Below are 20,184 nucleotides of genomic sequence, written 5' to 3' on the forward strand. Positions count from 1 at the left end.
ACTTTGAAATGAAATATCAGTCCAAATGGTGCATTTTTAGTCAGTTTATTCAATTGTCTGAAAAGAACAAAAGCACTCCTCTTAACACTGATTAGAAAGACTTTTACTAATTTTGCATATTAATAAACGACATTAAAAGCAGATCATGCTTTTTAATGTCAATGTGAAAGTTATGCTGAACTGAATTTTATAGTGTGAAATTTCATAGGCATGCCTTATTTGTGGTGATGCCAATGAAAGACAGAGGCTGTAAGAAAACCCAATCTCCCAATCCTCTCTCAGATGTCTCAGATACAGGTTTTCATACATTGTTGTTCCAGAAGCATATTCTAGCCAGCTAATGAGTTCACTAGTTTGATATTGCACTAATTAGAGTCCTAAGTAAACACAGAATACCCTGTATCAAAAGGTAGTACCATTTAGGATTCAATACATACTAGCACGATGTGATTCAGATTCAAAGGTTCATTTAAATCCCTTGTGAATAGGTTTTTCTGTTATTTTTCAATGGTAAACCAGTGAATGCCATTACAAACAAACAAGCAAAAATAATAGTAACAACAGAAGCAATGATATCTTTATACCTTAGGGATATGTATAACTTTATGGGCATAAAGCCTGACAAACATGTCAGAATGAAATGTTGGTCAAGGTCCTTTCTTAGCAGGTAATGCAGAACAGGTGTGTTCAAAACAGGATTTGAATATTTGTATGTGCTAGGTAAAACACAGTGGCAAAAAGCCAAGCAAAAGATAAAAGGGACTGCTTCATTCTATTTCCACAGTGCTTCCATGTACCATGGATGCTGTGCAATAAAAAGAAATCTGAACTGGAACTAGGGAGAAAAACCACAGTATTAGTGAAACATTGGGCATAAGTAACATGCTTAGACCTTGAAAACAGATGCCCCTCAGACAAACCTTTTTTGACTTTCAAAAAAATAAAAACAAAAGGTGTAGTCTTCATTGCGATGAAATACCTGTCTGACTGGTCTGTCTTAGTAACCCGACTCCCACCATGACTATTCGGTCAGGGAAGGACAGTAGCAAGGTGACTTTGAACTTGAATGTGGTCTCAGTGTTGATGGTTGAACCCCTGTTGGCATGGATGTAGCAGTGAAGGAAATTGTGATGTTTGTGCGGCAGTCTGGTGGTGCAGATAGCTTCCTGGGTAGAACTGACCTCCTGCTCATGTTAGATAAGCCTCTGAGGGCAGAGTGCCAACGCAGAAGGCGGCTCCATATCATTTATGCTGAATTGGATCACCTCAGTAAGTGTGTTAAAGTGAGTAAGAGGGGTTATTATTATTATTATTATTATTATTAGTGTTTGCTGAGCATTTTCCAGAAGTGTATGTCGCTTTTCAGATCCTGACACCCATAATGGTGTATAGAACTGAATACATTTCAGTATGTAGATATGGTCAGTGATGTAGGTTAGCTGGCAAGCAACCAGCTACACTACAATCTACTATACTTTTCAATATTCATCATGTAACTAACATAGAGGCTACAATTGGTTTACAGAAGTAGTCGACTGAATTGTTTGATTGATAGAAACCTGCTAAGAAGAGTTAATAATTTTAAATTGTAACATATCTGTCTTCATTCAACATGTGTACATATTTGTCTTATCCTAAAAAGTTTATAAACAACAAATGTTTAATATCATTCAGACACAACAAGAATAATGCTTTTACATCTCATTACGTGAAAGGAATTTATTTTGTGGATTCACTGTACCATAAAGCTTTTAATGTTATTACTTGCCACACTGTTCAGGATACACATTAAACAAAAGACAAACCACACTGTCCTATCAACGTGCTATCGGACACCCCCTTGAACCCTTATTTCAGGAGCTCTGGCCTCAGCTTGACAGGACATCTCTGGGATGAGTAGGAATGCAAAATTATTGCACAGCCAGGATGGTCCTCTTTGGTAGTGGAATTTACGAATGCTTTAAACTAAAGCAGGACTGGACTACAATACCACCAGCTTTCTACCAGAAAGCACTGTAGCAGTCATTAAGCCCAAAGCTGTGCCAACACTGTGAATGTTCTTGGAATAAATCCTGTTTTCATTCATAGATACCTGTGACTCCTGGTTTTTGGTTTGAATAATGTGTTTGTATTTCAGATAGACAGTTGTTGCAGAAAAATATTGTTCTGCACTGTAACAGGACATGTCACAATAAAGCAACGCAGCCATTAGACATCACTGTAGAGTGTTTTGCTGTTGTGTAACATTTGCATTTTTGGACAATGCTGTAGATGGTACTGCTACTGAGTTTATGGTTTGGCTTGCAAAAAGATTGCCTTCTGTTTCAAACAGCTGCCAGTGTTGTTTTCTTTACTTAATGTATATGTTTATATGCGTTTCCATGTCTCTGAAAGTTTTGTTCCAAAAAAGAATTGATTGCTGGGAAGATAGCATTAAGATTACATTAAAAGTTTGAATTTTCACGTAGTTGAACTTTGATACATACTTTGCACACCACACACTAACAAGCACTTGAGTTTAATAATTAACAAATCATAAAATGGTGACAGCATATTTGCATCTGATTTGCTATTTGCTCAATATAATCTCTTAAGTATTTGAATTTAGACCCATGAGCAGCATTTTGTATTTGCGTTGTATTTCATTGACGGGAATGGTTCTTGGAGTGGAGGATGGACATGTAATTTGGAAACCCATGGGGAAACAGTATTTGGCTAATTTTGATCAGCTTGCTGGCTGGTCTGTACCCACTCTACCGCATTTAATTTGTCTTCCTGCAGTGGTCTTGTAGTGTAGGCTTTTGTGGATGAGAGCATCTGTCAGATGAAATCATTGAGTCAAGTGAATTAAAGTCGAATGCGGCTGTGTGTGTCCCTTGTCTTACAGGTCCTTCAGGATGAGGACATCCCTGGTGTTCATTGCGTTTTGGATGCTGCCCATCTGGTTGTCTGCAGCTTGTAAGTGAATAAGAGAGGGTTCAGCTTTTAAACATTTACCTTCATCTTTTCAAAGTGTGTTTCTATAAACCTTGTTGCACCAAGAGATATAAACATACCAGTGTGCAGACACACGCAAGACTGGGCCAGCTATGTTGGGGAGGATAAGGCTGGATCAGAACTGTGTTCAGTGGCTTCTTAAAGTAGTAAACACTCCCTCGAATTACACTGTCCTGTAGCTGATCCGTGTTGTCATGCTGTTGATGGAGAATTATTTCTGAATAAATTTAGTCTCAGTTGTGTTACATTTTTGTGCACTATGTTTCATAACTACAGAAAGTGACAAAAATAAGCCTCGGATATTATGTGGGAAGTGGCAGTAGCACATCTCTCGTGGTATATTTTTGCTGTCACAACTGTGCAACCACACATGCAAAATTAGAGAACCAAGTTGTTCCAACCAAAACTGTCATTTGGAACACTTTCAAATTGATGTCATATGATTGCCGAACAACTGGTATCAGTGGTTTCATATAGCAGAGGAATATAACAAGAGGTTGCAAGGACCCTCAAAGGCTTGCAAGGTCCAAAGGGTAAAATGTGATGAATTTAAAAACATGCGTCCACCAGTAATGATCACAGTGTTACTTTTTGCTTACCTCCAAAATATGTAATGGAAATGTAACACAGCTGAGCCCTTATCTCTCATGTTAAATTCACTGATTGCAATACTTCATGATATTGCTTGTTGGCAGGCTGACAAAAATTAGCAGTATATATTGAGGGATCACCTTGAATGTATAAGCAATATACATGGCCAGTTTGGTTTTAATAGCTGTTTCTGTTTTTGAGTTATACCTGTGAGAAAGAATTTATTTATTTATTTTTTTCTTTTGATGGATCAGGTACACTTCTGAGTAGGGTACTTGCTAAAAAAATATACATTTTCAAAAGTGCTCCAGAATTTGACTAAAAGACCACTTGGGTTATATGCACATTTTACTTCCTGCAGTGTTTTCTCACGAGGTTCATAGTTGTACAGTAAAAACCTTTTTTTGAAAGAGCCCCTCCCCCAAAAGTTTCCTTTTGCAGACAAATCAGTTAATAATCAGCATAATTATAAAAAATATAAACTTACTGGTTGGCCATCAGTATATCAGTAAAACACAGTAATATGGGAGTCTTCATATGCTTCATATCAGTATGTAGCTTGCAGATAAGTGCAGGTGAAAATAGGATAAACCTTGGCAATCCAACGTCATTCAGGCTACTGATCTGATTTATTCTGAAATACAGTTAGGAACTGTACTGCTTTATTTACATTATTGCAGACTAGCTGTTGGACTAATATTCTGTTTTTTTTTTTTTTCTGGCTTGGACAACACAGCTGTGCTGTTGACAGCCACAGTTAACGGAAGGACGAAGATCGAGTGCAATCACGAACTCCCAAGTGCTGACATCATCACTTGGAAGAAGGACAGCCAGCAGATAGCCTATAAAGACAGTCAGAAGACAAACATTGAGCCACGCTACACAATAGAAGAAAAGGGCAGAACTGTTTACCTGGTTATCAGTGATGTGCAGAAGGAAGATGCTGGGACTTACACCTGTGCCGTCTTCCTTACAAAAGGAGCAAGAAGTTATAAAACCTTTGAAAGCCAGTTGGAAGTAAAAGGTAAGGTTAACTTGGACATAGGCTGGGTTTGAAAAAGTAACGCATAATACAGCGATATATCAATAAATATATTAATATTTCTCAAACAAAGCTTGCTCCGGTATATAGCTACCATATACTAAAAAATCTTACCTACTACATGTAGGAATTCCTCCCAGATATTCCTATACACATACTTCTCAACAAATATTGTGCATTTTACAGTCTTCTTGACAGTATATCACCTCTGCAGGATTCCACTTACATCAGTAAACATCAGTAATCACCCTAGTAGTTCAAAAATAGGAAACAATCGGGGCCTTTCTCCTGAGTAACTCCTGAGCTACACAACCCAGATTCAAACCCAGCCATGCCATCACCTCACAATGACCAGGGGCGCACAGCAGCAGATTAAACTGGCTTTGTTTTGCTGGGGTAAGGGAGGGCATGTTGTCAGGTTTTTCTTGCTTCTCCACTCACAGGAACCTTGCAAGTTGCTTGGATCATGTTAGTACCTTCTATCCTCCCATTGGCATCCACTTCACTGTGGTGCACTGTATTACTTGCAATATGCCATATAGTCTGTAGGTCTTGTAACAGTTGAGTCACAGGAATGCATTTTCCTTGCTTTAGTGGTTCTGCCCGACTGCAGAGGATGTTACAGTGAGATGAGCCTAATGTACAATTGGCAACTCCAAAAAGGGATATGTAAAGGGAATAATGCATATAAAGGCAGCCAAAATCCTCAAAAATATCATTATATTGTCATTTAGCAGATGCTCTTACCCAAATGGATATTTACAGTGGGAACTTTCTGGGCTAAGTACCTTGCCCAAGGGTACAGCAGCAGAGCCCCAGCAGGAAATCAAACCAACAACCTTTCAGTTACAAGCCCTGCTCCTTACCACCATGCTAAACTGCCAAGTCATTATGGTTAATTTGAAAAAAGACCCGTATGACCTGTGTAGTAAGGACACAGTAAAATGTGGCACTCTGCTCACTCTTCTGTCAAGTGAGAGCACAAGGATTGATGGGTCTGTTGAACAATAAAATGTTCTTTGGTTATACTGTAAGAAACCATTGATATTTAGCAATGGCATGCAGTGCATATGAGAAACGAGGTTACTGCGTGTTGCTCCACTGTAAAACACCAGACCACTCCTAAAAATGAACTATCTGCATACTTGAGAACTGTAAAAGGCTATCAGTTTTATTGTGATTTGCATTGTGATTAGCTTGGCTCTTTATCAAAAACTGTTGAGGCCACAAGGATGAGAGAGAAGTTGCTACCACCTGTAACGTTACTGCAGTTTATTATCTAACCATCTTACTGGCTGCTGCTCTCTGTAGGCTGAGTGCACATTCATACAGCTAAATGGTCTGTTTCCCTGTTCATTCAAAAGGTTCTCCTAGATACACTGTACCAAGCTTTCTTTTTTTTATCATAAAAGTGGAAACCACCGGTGTAGGAGACTCAGGAGTTCTCACTTCATTTAGTTTTGAGTTTCGGTTCGTTTCTCAAACTTTTCTTAAGCCCATTGGTTTGTAAGAAAACCCCTGGATCCAGAGCTTTCTTCTGTGAGCCTGTTTTTTTTCTTCAAAGCATTGTCAACCAGTCTGGTTGTGCAACATGTCAATATGAGGTACAAAAGCAAACCCATGCACCATACAACCTTCATCAGTGCTATTCAGAGTTATGTCGGTTTAAAGCACTTTAAAAGAACAAAGAGACCAGTTCTCCACTGCAGACTGGTACATCAGATCCCAAAAGACAGTTCTTTGCAGCATTTGTCAACAGGTACTTGTAGTTTAGGTTTCCCATGGTAAGCTCAGAGTTCAGTGTTTGCTTATCGGCTTGGAAGCAAATATTTGTTACTGTACACGTCAGAATGTGAAAACAGAAATGAACATCCGTATCAGGTGTTGACTACAATAAAAAATCTCATATCCTGTCAAGTGTAACTATATTTTGCAGTACATGCATATAACTGTACTTAACTACATGCCTGTAACTGAGTGCTATTTTGTCATTTACCATATCTTGCAGTACATATGGGTGTGTCTGGGATGAAAGTACATTGCTGTTTAATGTTTTCATCTGCCAAAGCTGTTATCTGGTAGCTGTTTTGCTCTTGGTGGACTGGAAAGCACTGGAAAGCTCTGGTTTGTACTAAATTGAAAGCTGTTTTCTTTTCAGACTCTGGAAGCATGCTACAGTTCTCATTCTCAGGTGAGACCTTACTCTACTTTGTAACTAAACAAAAAATGATTGATTTCATAATTGAATTCAAGTTAGTATTTTGTATTGATTACATTTTTACAGATTGTTCCAGTATATGAACCAAATAGCTCTTTGAATTTTGTGAGCTATGACACAGAAATATAGATAAATGTGTGTTAAAGTAGACATATTATATAATGACATAATATAATCGATAGTCATTAGCACAGTATCCATACCTCTGATATGTGTTCACAGCTTTTGAACACACATTGAACAAACTGCTCTGATCATGGCTTCATATGTACTGATTTATTTGTCTTTTTTCTTCACTTAGTCATACTCTTTGGATGTCTGCTGCTTGTAGTACTTCCATAACTCTGGCTATGGTTCCAACAGAAGCATCAGGATTGAGTCTGGAGTGCATATGTGGAAGAACAGGTCCACAAGCTCAAAGGAAAAGACGTAGCTCTCATTTAACTCTCACGGCTCATCTGCTTGCCAAGAGAAGTTAATGAAAGGTCTCAATGCCCTTATGTGAAATCACTGTAATGAGAATGTAGTGAATGAATATGTAAAATGTCTTAAAATTGCATCACTTGCTTGCTGCATTCCACTTAGAGGTGCCCTTTTTTTCAGCCTCGGAGACCTCAGTGTTTTAAGTTTTGCACCCCTTTGAATATTTTTTATTGTATCACTGCCAGGTGTGAGCGGTTTTAAATTATTTCAGCATTTCAATTGTCCAGTCTTAACAGTTTGTGAGGATTGAATGAAAACACAGCAAAATGTTGTGTCCAAACGCATTTCCCTATGACCAAGTACATAAAACTGTTATTTTAGCCCTGGTTTAGCCCCTTCTAGGAGCTGTTACGCTACAATTGTAAGTCATTTTCATTTCTGATTGAGGAGCAATCAGATGTGCTTACAAGCAATGACAGTTGCTCTTGTGAGCACGTGGAAGTGTCGCAGTGAGGAGACGTGCACGCAAAGGCAAAAAATGTGCTGGTCAGTAGCAGAAAATGAGAAGGTTACTGAGGTTTGGCAAGAACACTATTGCCTGACTGGCTCATCTGCAGAGAATAAGCGGCCGCACCAAAGAATGCACTAAACACAATAAATGAAAAGCAGGGTGTCTTGGGAAACAGCTGTCAGTGATTTTGTATGCCTGCTGTGTTGTGAGCACGCAAGCAAGTAAACAGCAGATTTGCATGTAGTTCGATGGCCTTTGTCATGTCTGACACACGCGTCATTTCCCAGAATTCATGATGTGGTTGTTAGATCTGCCTGCAGCAGTCGCAGTATGCGAGGGATATAGGAAAAATCCTATGCGTCACAGACTTCAACCCCCAACACGTCGAAAAGCGCCATTTCAGAGGCTGACTGTAAACCCTGCAGTCTGTAGGATATATGATGTGGAAATTAGGCAGGCTGGAGTCTGGTCAGAGGTCTGTTAACACAAATGGGTCAGGGTGTGTAGGGGAAGATCGCAAACCGTAATCTCTTTAGTCTGAGCCGATTGTGAGCTTGGGCTTCATGTTAAATTCGGACATGCTTTTTTTTCTTAAAGACCATTTGTGCATTACATTTGATTTTTTTTTTTTTATTTATTGACTTAATGGTATAGACTGAAGAAAATACAGAAATGTGTCATTAGATCTATAATTGTTTCTCATGTACTCTAAATTAGTCATTTAGATAAATAAAGGACTAGTACAGGAAAATTTCATTGCAACTGGCAGGTTGCCTACCCCTTCACAAATGTCTCTGTATGTACCCTACAGTAATCTGACATAAAGCCTGTCTGAAAACTGTGCCGTGTGGTGTTTTTTTAAATCTGAATAAGGGCTTTCATTTGCAAGTCTTACCATAAAACACAATGCCAGGTATTCCCATCATTGCAAGTAAACAGGATATCCTGGACAGGCTGCAGATTCACACAGCTGATGGGTCATTTTGTTGGCTTCCTCCTTCTGCCAAGTGCTTCCTGATCTGAAATCAGCCTGCCCAGCTTCAATCCTAACCCCAAACTTTATTTTAAATTTTTGATTCTGGCCCTGGGTAAAAAGACCCCCGCCCCCTGTTCCTCATATTCAGTTTCTGTTCAGCATCACCACTCGGCAGTGTTGCGAGATGTGATCCAGCCGCATGAGAAGATCATGTGATAAGGCCACTCTGTAATTTCCCTAAAAGTCCAGCTGCTGTGTTTCAGCTTGTCAGCGTCTGCTGAGGAAGGAAATCAGGTACCAACCTGTTTATTGCAACCTGTGTGTGTATGACTTTGTGTGTGTGTTCATAATGCGCTCGTGGGTGTAGGGATAGTGGCTCCAAGATCATATCGGTCCTGTGGTGTCAATATCCTGCTACCACTATGTGTATAGTTGTTAAATCCAATTTTTACAGGATAGATGAGAGGAGTAGGTGATGTGTAGTTAAGCTCTTCCTTGGGCTTAATGCGTGGACATCTTATGTCTCTTATGTGTAAATTCACGAAGTATTCTTAATACAAATCAAAGGGCGAGTCAGAGCAATTCTTGCAAAAGTAAAACGGGTGAGGTACAGTAGCAGAAATACTCGACGGGCAGGGACACGTCCATTTTGGAAGGATGGGTTTGCTTCCAGCAAGAGTTCACAATTACTTTTCACGACTTCCACAAAATGGAGAACGCGGGAAAATGGGTTAAAGTTGATCGAAAATGCACATTGAACTGCGCTACTTAGTCACTGCGATTATGTTGCGACTTTTTTCCTTATGTATGGAGATACCGCGTATGAAGGGGCGCATTTCTGCATTGCTGTAGCCTAATGAACAAAATGAAGCGCTCGCGTGCGTGGGCTGATCCAGTCTTTCCTCGCAATGACGACGGTGTTTTTCCTCCCTTAGGAGCGATGCCGCGCTGAAGATTCACAAAAACATCGCCCGGGCTTTATGGGAAGTGGGCAGGGCGTTTCGGTTTTCTGTTCATTATTCCCGGTCCTGTAGCACCCTCTGTGTGTATCTGATACATTTTTTGAAATGTACGTGCACTGGTGAGCTTTGCAGAAACAAATATCAGCTGCACGATAATTTTATGAGATCAGAGAAGGAATGGGTCGATTCAATTCGTTGCAATTACTCCCATGACCGAAGTGGATAATGGATGTTCGGATGTTTTATTAAAGGATCATCTTTTGTATGGAACAGTTTTTAAATAGTTAATATTCGTAAGATAATTAAGACGAAAAATAAGTGTCATTAAATGTGTTTATTACAAGCAGTTTATTACAGTTTCTTAGGACCATTGCTGTCTTCACTGTATGTATTGTACCCGTGCGTCTTAAATTATTTGGGGATCCGAAACAAATATTTGCATGAAACAGTACGTACAGGAATTAATCTATGGTTGTACAGACTGTTTCCGTTATGTTTCGCACACAATGTGTCGAAACAGTAGGCTAATAAACGAAAACTAAAATTATGTTACTTCTCATGTTTTAAGTGAAAACTAGGTAGATTGGATGTTTATGCTTTCCAATTAGAATAGGGAGTGCTAGATTAATCTGCGCTGAGATAATTTTAGAAACCAATAAAAACAAATACACAAGTGAAACAATTAGGAGTTGTGTAACTAGAGAGATTTATGAGACCTTAGCCATGTTCATTTTTTACTTATTAAACTATTAGCATTTACTAAGGTCAAATTGTTTTTCCATGTGACTACCACTAGTGAAAAAAAAAACTAAACACTCCCCTTCCCATATTTCGCTATCAATTTACAGAAGTTGTTTAAAAACCAACTTCTGAAAGATGTAGCATGTGCCTCAGTGACATTGGCCTTTGACCCCTTGATCTGAAAACCAGCAGGATTCTGAGGAATACTGAAGACATTTTCCTCAAAGTCTAGAAATTAACACAAAGAGCTGCTTTTGCTACAGAGGGATATAACGCCCTTACAATTTCATCTGTCTGTGGAGAATACTGTAAAAAAATAAAATCGTAACAGATGCATGACTGTGGGGCTGAATGTGACTTTGCCTATGGTGCTCATGAAATAGAAGACAATGGTGCCAAACAGTGTACAAAACTACACTGTTCACCCACCCCCCCTTTGGAACAATCAGAGCACTGGCAGTAGGACCTCCCAGCTTTTGTACAATGTCCCGTTATAAGTGTAATGGTACAGAATGAGGAAGGAGAAGACTGATGTTACGAAGATATCATTCATTGTGGATAGAATCGGTAGCACCACACAAAAGCATTGTTTATCCACCAATTTATATATATGCCAGTTTAACACTGTAAAATCAGCATTATAGTTTAAGTAATAATGTGGTATAACTAAAAATAATTAAACGAAAATGTTTTCTACAACATATTGCAGCTCCTTATTATGAATATGATGGTAGAAATGCACTGAAAGTCAGATTTTGTGAATTCAAATCCTGTATAATTGAAAAAAAAAATACATGGGCCACAGCCTTATAGGAAGCAAGAATACAGACATGTAAATTGGTGAATCTTAAACATAAAAAACAATACTTTGTGTATGTTTACAACATGTAGTTCAATTTCCAACATAAGCAGGTTTTATTCTTTTCTTTAAATCCTATTTAATCATATGTTGTTTTTAAACCTTAAATGTATGCACCCATTCCCAACCTGAAGGATTATTACCACAGGTAAGGATGCTCTGATGCTCACACTCATAGCAGGACTAATGAATACCAGTGTGAAATGAATACTTGATAGCTGGACAGTTCTGGTTGTGCATGTTTGCTTTCTCAAAAAACTCAAAAGGAAGAATACCCCAGCAACAAATAGAATTTGTGGTGTATGGCCTTACTCAGCCTTACTCACCAACATTGGCTGCTGTGGTGATATGAGCCAACTCTGCTACTTCACGAGTGCCAAGTGCTATCACAGCTGGCCACCGTAGAGTTTAATTACAGTTGGAGGAGATAAGATCTAATCAAGAGTAGTGAGATATTACATGCTACTAATATCCACCCAGGACCTTCAATTATATATATAAAAAAAACATCTGAATCAGATGTATGTACACCACAGCATTCCAGTGCCTTTGTGAACATTGTAAACATTGCTGTGGTTATTGTAAAATGTAAAATGGGTCTATGTAATGGGTCTTGTAAAATGGGTCTATGTCCAGTTTTCAATAAAGTTCTTTTACACCATCACTTTCTCCCACTTTTATAATTTTAGAAAACTTAATTCTATGGTCACTGAAACAACTCTTCAAATGTTTTTTTTTTCCAAACAGAGATTTACAGCAGTCCAAGTTTGAGACCAGTCATCTCTCCACTTAAGTCATCATCCCCATTTAGTTTTCTGAGGTCTTTTAGGTTCTTTTTAATAACATTTGGGAGGTGGGAGGTAGTGGAAATTGTGGATGTTAGTACTCGCCAAAAATAATTATGCCACATACCCCTTTAAGAAAAACAAAACAAAACAGTGGCTGATGACTACATGCCTGCACACTGTCAGCATGACAGTGCTCTCGATGATTCAGGGTATGACACCCTATGCACCACTTCCACTTTTATGCTTATATTTCACTGAACGTTTTAACAGATCATATCTGTAAACACGTGGTGACTTCATCACACACCAGAGTATGCAAGGCCCCAATGCAGTAACCTGTATTCCGCTATGTGGTGCTCAGAATGTGATGGTACAGTCAAAGAGACGTGATCAGCCAGAGATTATAGGTCTATAGGGATCATCTAAACTTGCCTGTTGCTCATTGTCTGATGATTATTATCTCAGTTGATCCAGTCTAGCTTCCCTAGACTTCCCATACCTCAAGTATGCAATATATTACTTAAAACACACATCTATGCATACTCTTCAAAAACAGCTGGATGAAATACTAGAGGCATTGAAGGATCTGGAGGTAACATCAAGACCAAGCTCAAAATTTATTTATCAAAACATTTTACATTTATAAGTAAATGCTTCAATTTATATTTATACAGTATGCAGAAACACAAAATGTTCTCCAAAGAAAAGACTGGAACCTCATTTTGTTAAGGAAAACAAAGACAAGACAACTCATTATAATCTTTAAATCAATACATTCCACCATTAAAAATGTTTAAAAATAGGAACCACAAAAAGATTTGTCTGCATTATGAGGATAATCAACAGAAGAGGTCAAATGAAAGGCTTTGGTCAGGTTTGGTTTTAAGCAGTGACTTCATAAAAAAAAAAAAAAAAAAAAAAAAAAATGTGGGAAGACTTTGTGGGGGGGAAGGGATGGTGTCTGCCTCTCTTCCCCACACCAATATGAGTCAAGTTATGGAATGCTGATGCTGTCTCTCCTCTCCCCCTCACGAATCCGCATGATGGATCCCAGCCTTCAGGGGACGTGGAGCTGTGGAGCTGGGAGAACAGGATCACGCCCTCCTCTACAGAAATAACACAGTAATTCATCAACACACTCCACCACCAACAACGCAGCAATCGCCTTGTCTACTCCGGTGCAACTCTGATCTATACTCGACAGTCATAAAACTGCAGATTCATATTCATATTCTGTAATTCTCATGCATCATATGTTCCGATGCTTTAAAGACCTCATGTTTAGGACAGATGAAGGGTAGCAGGTTGGCAGGCTGTGCTTTTGGGCTGGGTAATTTACGGACACTGGGCTCACCTCTCCTCCCGTGATCTGTTTCCAGCAGGTCAGTAATTTTACAGCCGGGTTCTGGGAATGGAAATGCACACACTGAGAGTGGGGAAGTTCCCTTTCTCTCTCTCTCCCCCCCCCGAATGGCATAAATATTCACAATCGCAAGTCAATATGACGGTTAAGAATGTACATTATGCGCTGCTTTAGACAAAGCAGGGTTTCTCTGCATCACAATGACCGTAACAGAACCCATTTAGTGTGTGAAACATGACACGTCATGATTACGCTGGGGCCAGATCTTTCTTCCCGTTACTCAGCACCCTGTCAAGGCTCAGACTCTAACCTGCCTTTTGTTCCAGAATCACATAATAAAGATTAGGAGCACCCAGGTACAACAGATGTTGGCACTATCCAAAAATGAGCGTGATAAACCTGAAAGAATGTGCTGCATAACACACCTTAACTGGGTCTTCCAGTAGGGGTGCTAAGGGCCCCAAACAGAGTTACAGGAAAACACCCCTCTGTGATGTTTCAATGGGCCATATCCCTTTATCGGTGGAATAATTTTATTGGTAAAGAAATCCAAATCAATCCTACATCATTTTCTCTTCCATAGCTAGAAAGGGAATTACTTCTAGAATCAGTCTAGCCACCCAGACTAGAGCAGTTACGATTACTTCTTTTTGTGATTTTGGGTGATAATGGACACACACCGACATAAATATTTTTATTTTTCCTCAAAATCTGTCCCTGAACCTACCTCCACTGAGTCACCACAGTCCAGCCCTCGAATCTTCACTGGGGGAGAATCAGAGCTGTGAGGCAGAGGAGAAAAATGGAGGGAAAGATCAAGAGTTGTTATAGCCAAATACTTTCACAACTCAGGCACTTTCACAACTCGGCACAAAAAGTTACACCATACTAAAATTACAAAACACACTGTACACCATATAAATACACAAACCAGGCTGTGGGGGGGGGGGGGGGGGGGGGGGGGGGGGGTAATAGGCTTCAGCCACCTCCAAACATGCCCAGCCTTATCTATGAAAATTTATAACACGGCTTGAATACTCAGCTCTCGTTGGCTGATGACTGCGTATATATTACAAAAACGACACAATAAATCCTGATCAACTCCTGAAGTAGGTTCCACGTTAATACAGAAAACAGTTAAGCACATAAAAAAGGACAAACAGCAACCTTCTGCTCACTAATGCAGCAACACTTAGACAAAGGCAAAGAGGTCCTTGTTAACTAACTACCTGAATCAATCTCACTCTATGGACCACTCTGACCATTCCCTGAGATGTACACACAGTAACTTAAGTGCTTACTGCCACTGCTGATGTTGTCTAGTGAGACACTTACTGGTTTGCTTTTGATTCAAATCAGTCACTTATATGATTGCCAAATCAATCACATTCAAAACAGACCCCAGGCCTAACTGCTAATGAATTTTCATGACTAAATAGTAAAGAGGACAGCTTCCATTAGCACGCTTTAACAAAGACAGAAAGGAGTGAAGACCAGAGAATCTCATGGCCAAAAACCCTTCTGATCTCTCCAATCACCCACTCACTCTGAGGGCTTGCTGTCCGCTTGCTGCTGGGCCTCGGAGCTCTGGCGGAGTCTCTTGCCCAAGACGGACACCTTCTCAAGGACCCGTCCTGAGCTGGAGGACAGGGGAGGGGTGGGCCTCCTTGTGCGGTCCTCGGAGGGCCTGCTCTTCGTCAGGCACCCCGTCCTGCTGTGGCCACCCGCACCGCACACTGCCTTGCTCGGCTCCCTCACACCTCGCCCGTGGCCTCCCTGGGACGCCAGGGACTCCTGCCCAGGCGCAGTCCTTGAGTCGATGACTATGTTGCCGCGGCAGCGCCCTCCCGAGGCTCTCCGTGTTTCAGCGCCCACTTGCGGGACGTGGGCGGTTTGAGCACTCCCTTTCCCATCGCAAGCCACACGGCTCCGCTTCCCCTGCGGGCCGGCGCCAGGCTCGCTGAAGTCCGGGCTGAACTGCCGATTTTCGTAATTCCACGGGTGGTCGTCCTTCGACCTCTCTCTGTGGAATTTCTGCTTCACGGCGCCCCCTGCTGTCAGCTGCCGGTCGGCTGCGCGGGAATACAGGAGGGGCACTGTGGATATCTGCGCTCCCTGGGCCCCGCCTTCGATGGCAGCTGATCTCCTGGTGTCCGTGCCATGAGAGGGGCCGACTGCCGGAGAGGCGTGGTGTGTGCCCGCTGGCTCTGTGATTCCATCCGGGCGATAGGACAGAGAGTCAAGGGGAGTGTTGGTTGGTCTGGGGGGGCTGTGGGTGACCAAGGGGTGGCAAGGGGACCTCGACTGGGGTTCACTGGCTTTGCACGAGAGATGGCCTGGTCGATGTGGAGGGACAGGGTCAGGAGAGGGACGACCCCTAGGGATCAAGGGGTGGTGGGTGGCCACATCTCCAGGAGACCGTGGCCTCTGGCAGCCCTCTTTATGGTTTCTAATATTTGCCAAAGGGTGCCTGCTGGACTTGATGGGCGGGCCTTGACTGACTGGACTGTTGCAACTGGTGTCTGATCCAGAATCTGACCTCTGCAGAGTCCGGCCTGAACCCCTTGTAGCTGTGAGGTATGGGAGAGGTACTGATTAGAAAAGCTTTTTTTACAAATTGAAAGAGTAAGATTATCCCAGCGAAGCTGAATCACACCAATGTTCTCTGACTTCCCCAGAATTATAATCAATGTATCTACAGCATGCACATCTAACAGAGCAAGGCACACCTGTGTGGAGCACAAATACAAAGAGCAGCTACTCAAAAAACAAGGTCAGGGTCAGCAGAACAGAACATGCACATGCAGGGTAGCTACAGCTGCTTTTCTCTGGATGATTATCAGTGGTTTACCTTACAATTGTCAGTGAGCATGTACATGTTTATTGGAGTTTCAGATTAATTTCAATTCATGTTCTGGAAACAAACCTTTTTGTAAATTAACCTGGGGCAAAGTGTTTAGTCAGATGCACCAACCTCACAAGCCAACAGGCCTAAAGCCCATTTCTAAACGATTGATATAGTGCTTCCAATCAAATACTTCTCAGTTCACTTTCTTACAGAGCCACACTTAAGCCCCTTTTCACATATTCAGTCTCTGCACCCGTTTCTGCAGGATTTGGGGGAGGGGGGTGTTAATGCAGCAAATAACAAAACCCACGTTTGATTTGCAAATTCATTAGCCTTACTAGGGAATGTAGCCATTACAGAAAGTTCCATAGTTCATGCAACGATCTATGCAATACAGTCTGGCAAAGACACAAGTACTTGCAAACACACACAACCACAAACAAACATTTACATAACAATTACATTTATTCATTTAGCAGATGCTTTTATCCAAAGCGACGTACAAAAGTGCATACAGTGGGCAAACAGGCACAAGGCACAATGTGTACAGGTCATACAATGCAGATAGTGCTGAAGCTTAGCACAAGGTTGGCGTAGCGAGACAGAACTAATCTGATCTAAGGTTACATATATCAAATACAGTCACTGAGACAATAAAGTGCTGCTACACTACCTAGGCAAAAACGTACTACAAATACAAGGTAAGAGACAGAGCTACAAACACCTACCTGTGTGGAGCGTAATGCTTCCGTTTCCTTGTGAGCTGCCTGTCTGTCTCTCCTCCACACCGTCACAACCCTTTAGCATCTTCATGCCTACACACAAAACACAAGACGGAAGAGGTGACGGTCACTCTTCTCAGTCTGTGCTGCGTATGGCACCTAGCTCCAGCTATGCAGGTGATAAACCACTACAGCTTGCATGTATGCCATACAAACTACAGTGGTATTCTGGAAAGGTGAATCTATTTTTTGATGAAAATCCATTCTGAAGTTTTTAGTTCTGCTTGCTGCACTTACAGGATTCATAAGTTCCTTTGATGAGTCTGTTAAAGATGGCCTCAGGCATATTTATAACCTACAACAGAAAGCAGAATAACAGCTTTAATCCCATTAAATCATTCTCTGATTGTCATCTTGAACAGCTCTTTCAAGAACACCTTGGGTTACTCTTCAGTATGATCTCAGGTTATGAATACCTAATCTCAGTATCATTATTTCACACTTCTGCCAGGAATGTGACAAGCTCTCTGGGGAGTCAAGCAAGTGCAATGTGGCACTGCCCCCTAGTGGCAGGATGAGAGTATGACTGGTTCCCATATCTGGGTTTTTAAGTTTTTGCTGTGGTGGCAACAACTGAAAGCTGCAGTTTCTTCACCACTCAAAAAAAGACTGCATAAGTATACCAAAATGGAACATGATGATAAATATTTATTTGGACGCCCAAACAATCACTGCCCTTGTCTTGGTAAACAAGGTGCTTTTTAAACCTCTTCTCAAGGTCACCTGGATGCTGCCAGATCCCTCTTCCTCCTCCAGCTTTTTCGCTACAAACTGGACTAGGTCAGTCAGCCCACAGGTCAGACTGCCCGCTTTCTTCTCCATTTCCAAGCGTCTGCTGTGATGGGATTTCTGCAAAGCATGGACGGACGGACGGACGGACACACACACACACACACACACACACACACACACACACACACACACACAGGTTATTCGCAGTATTCATTAAATCAGAGGGTCCATGAAGCACAAAATGCGTGTGACAGTCACTGCTTTCTCGATCTCAGCCAATCACAGCTGTTCTGCCTTATCAAAAGCCAGTGACTGGACAGCACACAGCAGATCTGCCCAATGAGCAGCCCTTGATTCTCGCTAGCCCATCACCGGTCTGCAGGGCTCCTGAGCCACGGCCACTCACGATGTAGCAGTACTGATGCAGGGGGCTTCCGACGTGTTTGCTGACTGACTGCTGGTCGCCGGTCAGCTTGTCAGAACAGGCCCGGCAGAGATAGAAACGAGCGGGCGGCTGTCCTTCCACATTGCGGCACTCAATCACCACCTTCAGACCTGCACAAACCCACAAGACAGCTCAAAGCAAAGCGGGCTGAAGGCCGATCAGTTCATCATCAGCGTTCATCTTCCATCTCTTTTAAATGTGGTTTTACACACCAGCACAGAAAAACCTACACGCTGAAGACTATGACATCACACTCTGTTTGAGGTGGCACTCACCAATCAACGGTGTCTTCACTGTTGAACCCGAATGACACTTGTGGTGGGATCCCATTTGCACTGGGGGTTGCTTCTCTTCACGGACACCGCCCTCTGACACACACATAGGAGAAAGAAGAAACCAGTTCAGCAAAATGCACGCGAAGACTGGTTCTAAAGGGATTTACGGACTTTTGAATCAGAGTTACACCATAGTTACACCACGTTACACCTCCACTTGAGGATAACTGATAATGACAATGAGGCCTCACAAAACACTAAATGATTAGCGTGAAATGGTTCGCCGATCACATGGTTGCTCCCACCTCGCTCTGGGCTTTTTGGGTGCTGGACGGGCTCTTGCGCCGCTTGCCGCTGGTCCCTATCCACCTTGACAGTGCCTGAGAGACACAGATCAGACTGCATTACACAGTGAGTGGGGTCACATGCTACTTGCACAGTGTCCGCACAGCTTACACTGAACACGCTCAATGTAAACAGCTGGCGCACTTCAGGCCAAGCACACTGTGAGGGCACAGCATCGGTGCTGCCACCACCGGGATTCAAACCAGCAACCCCCTAGACACAAATCCAGCTGTTTGACCGCGACTGCACACTGCTACCCCTGTCCTGCTTACCCGGCTGTGTGCCCGCCTCCTTTGGATCCTGTGTGGGCTCTTCGGGAAACACCTGACTCTCCGCGGTCTCCTGTTTCACAGTGACTGACAAAGACAGTGAATGAGAAGGAAAATCTGACTCATCGTGCGCATGGAAACAAGAAGGTTCAGACGGCACGTCCTTCAAGGGACAAACACGAGGAAAGACGCAAGACTCGAGGAGCCCCTCACCTCGTCTCGGTTCAGGAGTGATGCAAAGTCGCAGGTCAGTCCTGTTCTGCTCTTTCTGGATCATAAGCAGCAGGGCCAAGGCTGCGAGCAGGAGAAAGCAGGACAATGAGAGTTAGAGGTGCAAGTTTAAAAATCTCGTATTGCTGCTCTGACATTCTAGTGAAATAAAACTGGCGCTTAGCTAATCTTCAAAGGTGGATTTCACGTTTATATATATATATATATATATATATATATATATATATATATATATATATATATATATATATATATATATATATATATACACACACACACATACATACATACAAACATGCACGCACGCATGCACACTATACGTGTGTGTGTGTGTGTGTGTAAGATATGGTTTTGATTTACAACTGAAAGTAGACTTGCAAAAGCCACAAGACTATCAAACAATACAGACAATACGCATTTCTCACTGGAATTGTGAGAAATACTTTCAAATCTACCTTTGTCAAATGACATGGATTTCACTTCTGCGTAGGCCGCTGAATCAAGAGACACTTCCTTTCAGAGGAACACACAGCATGAAATCAGGTTAATAGTGATCTTTTCAAAGCTTTACATTGTGGTAACGGAGAGAGGCATTGATCTGTTTACTCAATACACTGACACATTAAAACATGCATGATAAATCCAAGCAAGAGGACCAGAAAACCCAAGACCATGAAATGGAATACCCTCCTGCTCAAAGAAACCCCCCCAACACTGTCCCCCAGAGAAAAAAAACCCCCTCCCCCTAAAAAAAACAAAACAAGACTGAAATCGACAACAGGTCTC

At 41.7% G+C, this 20,184-nt stretch overlaps 1 protein-coding gene across 1 annotated transcript in view; it reads right to left on the bottom strand.

The window, feature by feature from the left end:
• Positions 1 to 13,016: 13,016 nt before the first annotated feature.
• LOC118769142 overlaps positions 13,017 to 20,184 on the bottom strand; it is a 43,248-nt gene continuing 36,080 nt past the window's right edge. Inside the window, exons 62-74 of the mRNA XM_036516159.1 lie at positions 19,854 to 19,911; positions 19,381 to 19,461; positions 19,171 to 19,254; positions 18,859 to 18,933; positions 18,554 to 18,646; positions 18,240 to 18,388; positions 17,825 to 17,950; positions 17,339 to 17,396; positions 17,048 to 17,134; positions 15,018 to 16,041; positions 14,199 to 14,253; positions 13,463 to 13,513; positions 13,017 to 13,214 (exon numbers count right to left, since the gene is read on the bottom strand). Of these exons, the coding sequence (XP_036372052.1) occupies positions 13,203 to 13,214; positions 13,463 to 13,513; positions 14,199 to 14,253; positions 15,018 to 16,041; positions 17,048 to 17,134; positions 17,339 to 17,396; positions 17,825 to 17,950; positions 18,240 to 18,388; positions 18,554 to 18,646; positions 18,859 to 18,933; positions 19,171 to 19,254; positions 19,381 to 19,461; positions 19,854 to 19,911 (1,953 nt within the window). The 3' untranslated portion in view covers positions 13,017 to 13,202. The remainder of the gene's footprint in view (positions 13,215 to 13,462; positions 13,514 to 14,198; positions 14,254 to 15,017; positions 16,042 to 17,047; positions 17,135 to 17,338; positions 17,397 to 17,824; positions 17,951 to 18,239; positions 18,389 to 18,553; positions 18,647 to 18,858; positions 18,934 to 19,170; positions 19,255 to 19,380; positions 19,462 to 19,853; positions 19,912 to 20,184) is intronic.

The sequence above is a fragment of the Megalops cyprinoides genome, chromosome 21 (assembly GCF_013368585.1).
Source record: "Megalops cyprinoides isolate fMegCyp1 chromosome 21, fMegCyp1.pri, whole genome shotgun sequence".
NCBI classification, from domain to species: domain Eukaryota; kingdom Metazoa; phylum Chordata; class Actinopteri; order Elopiformes; family Megalopidae; genus Megalops; species Megalops cyprinoides.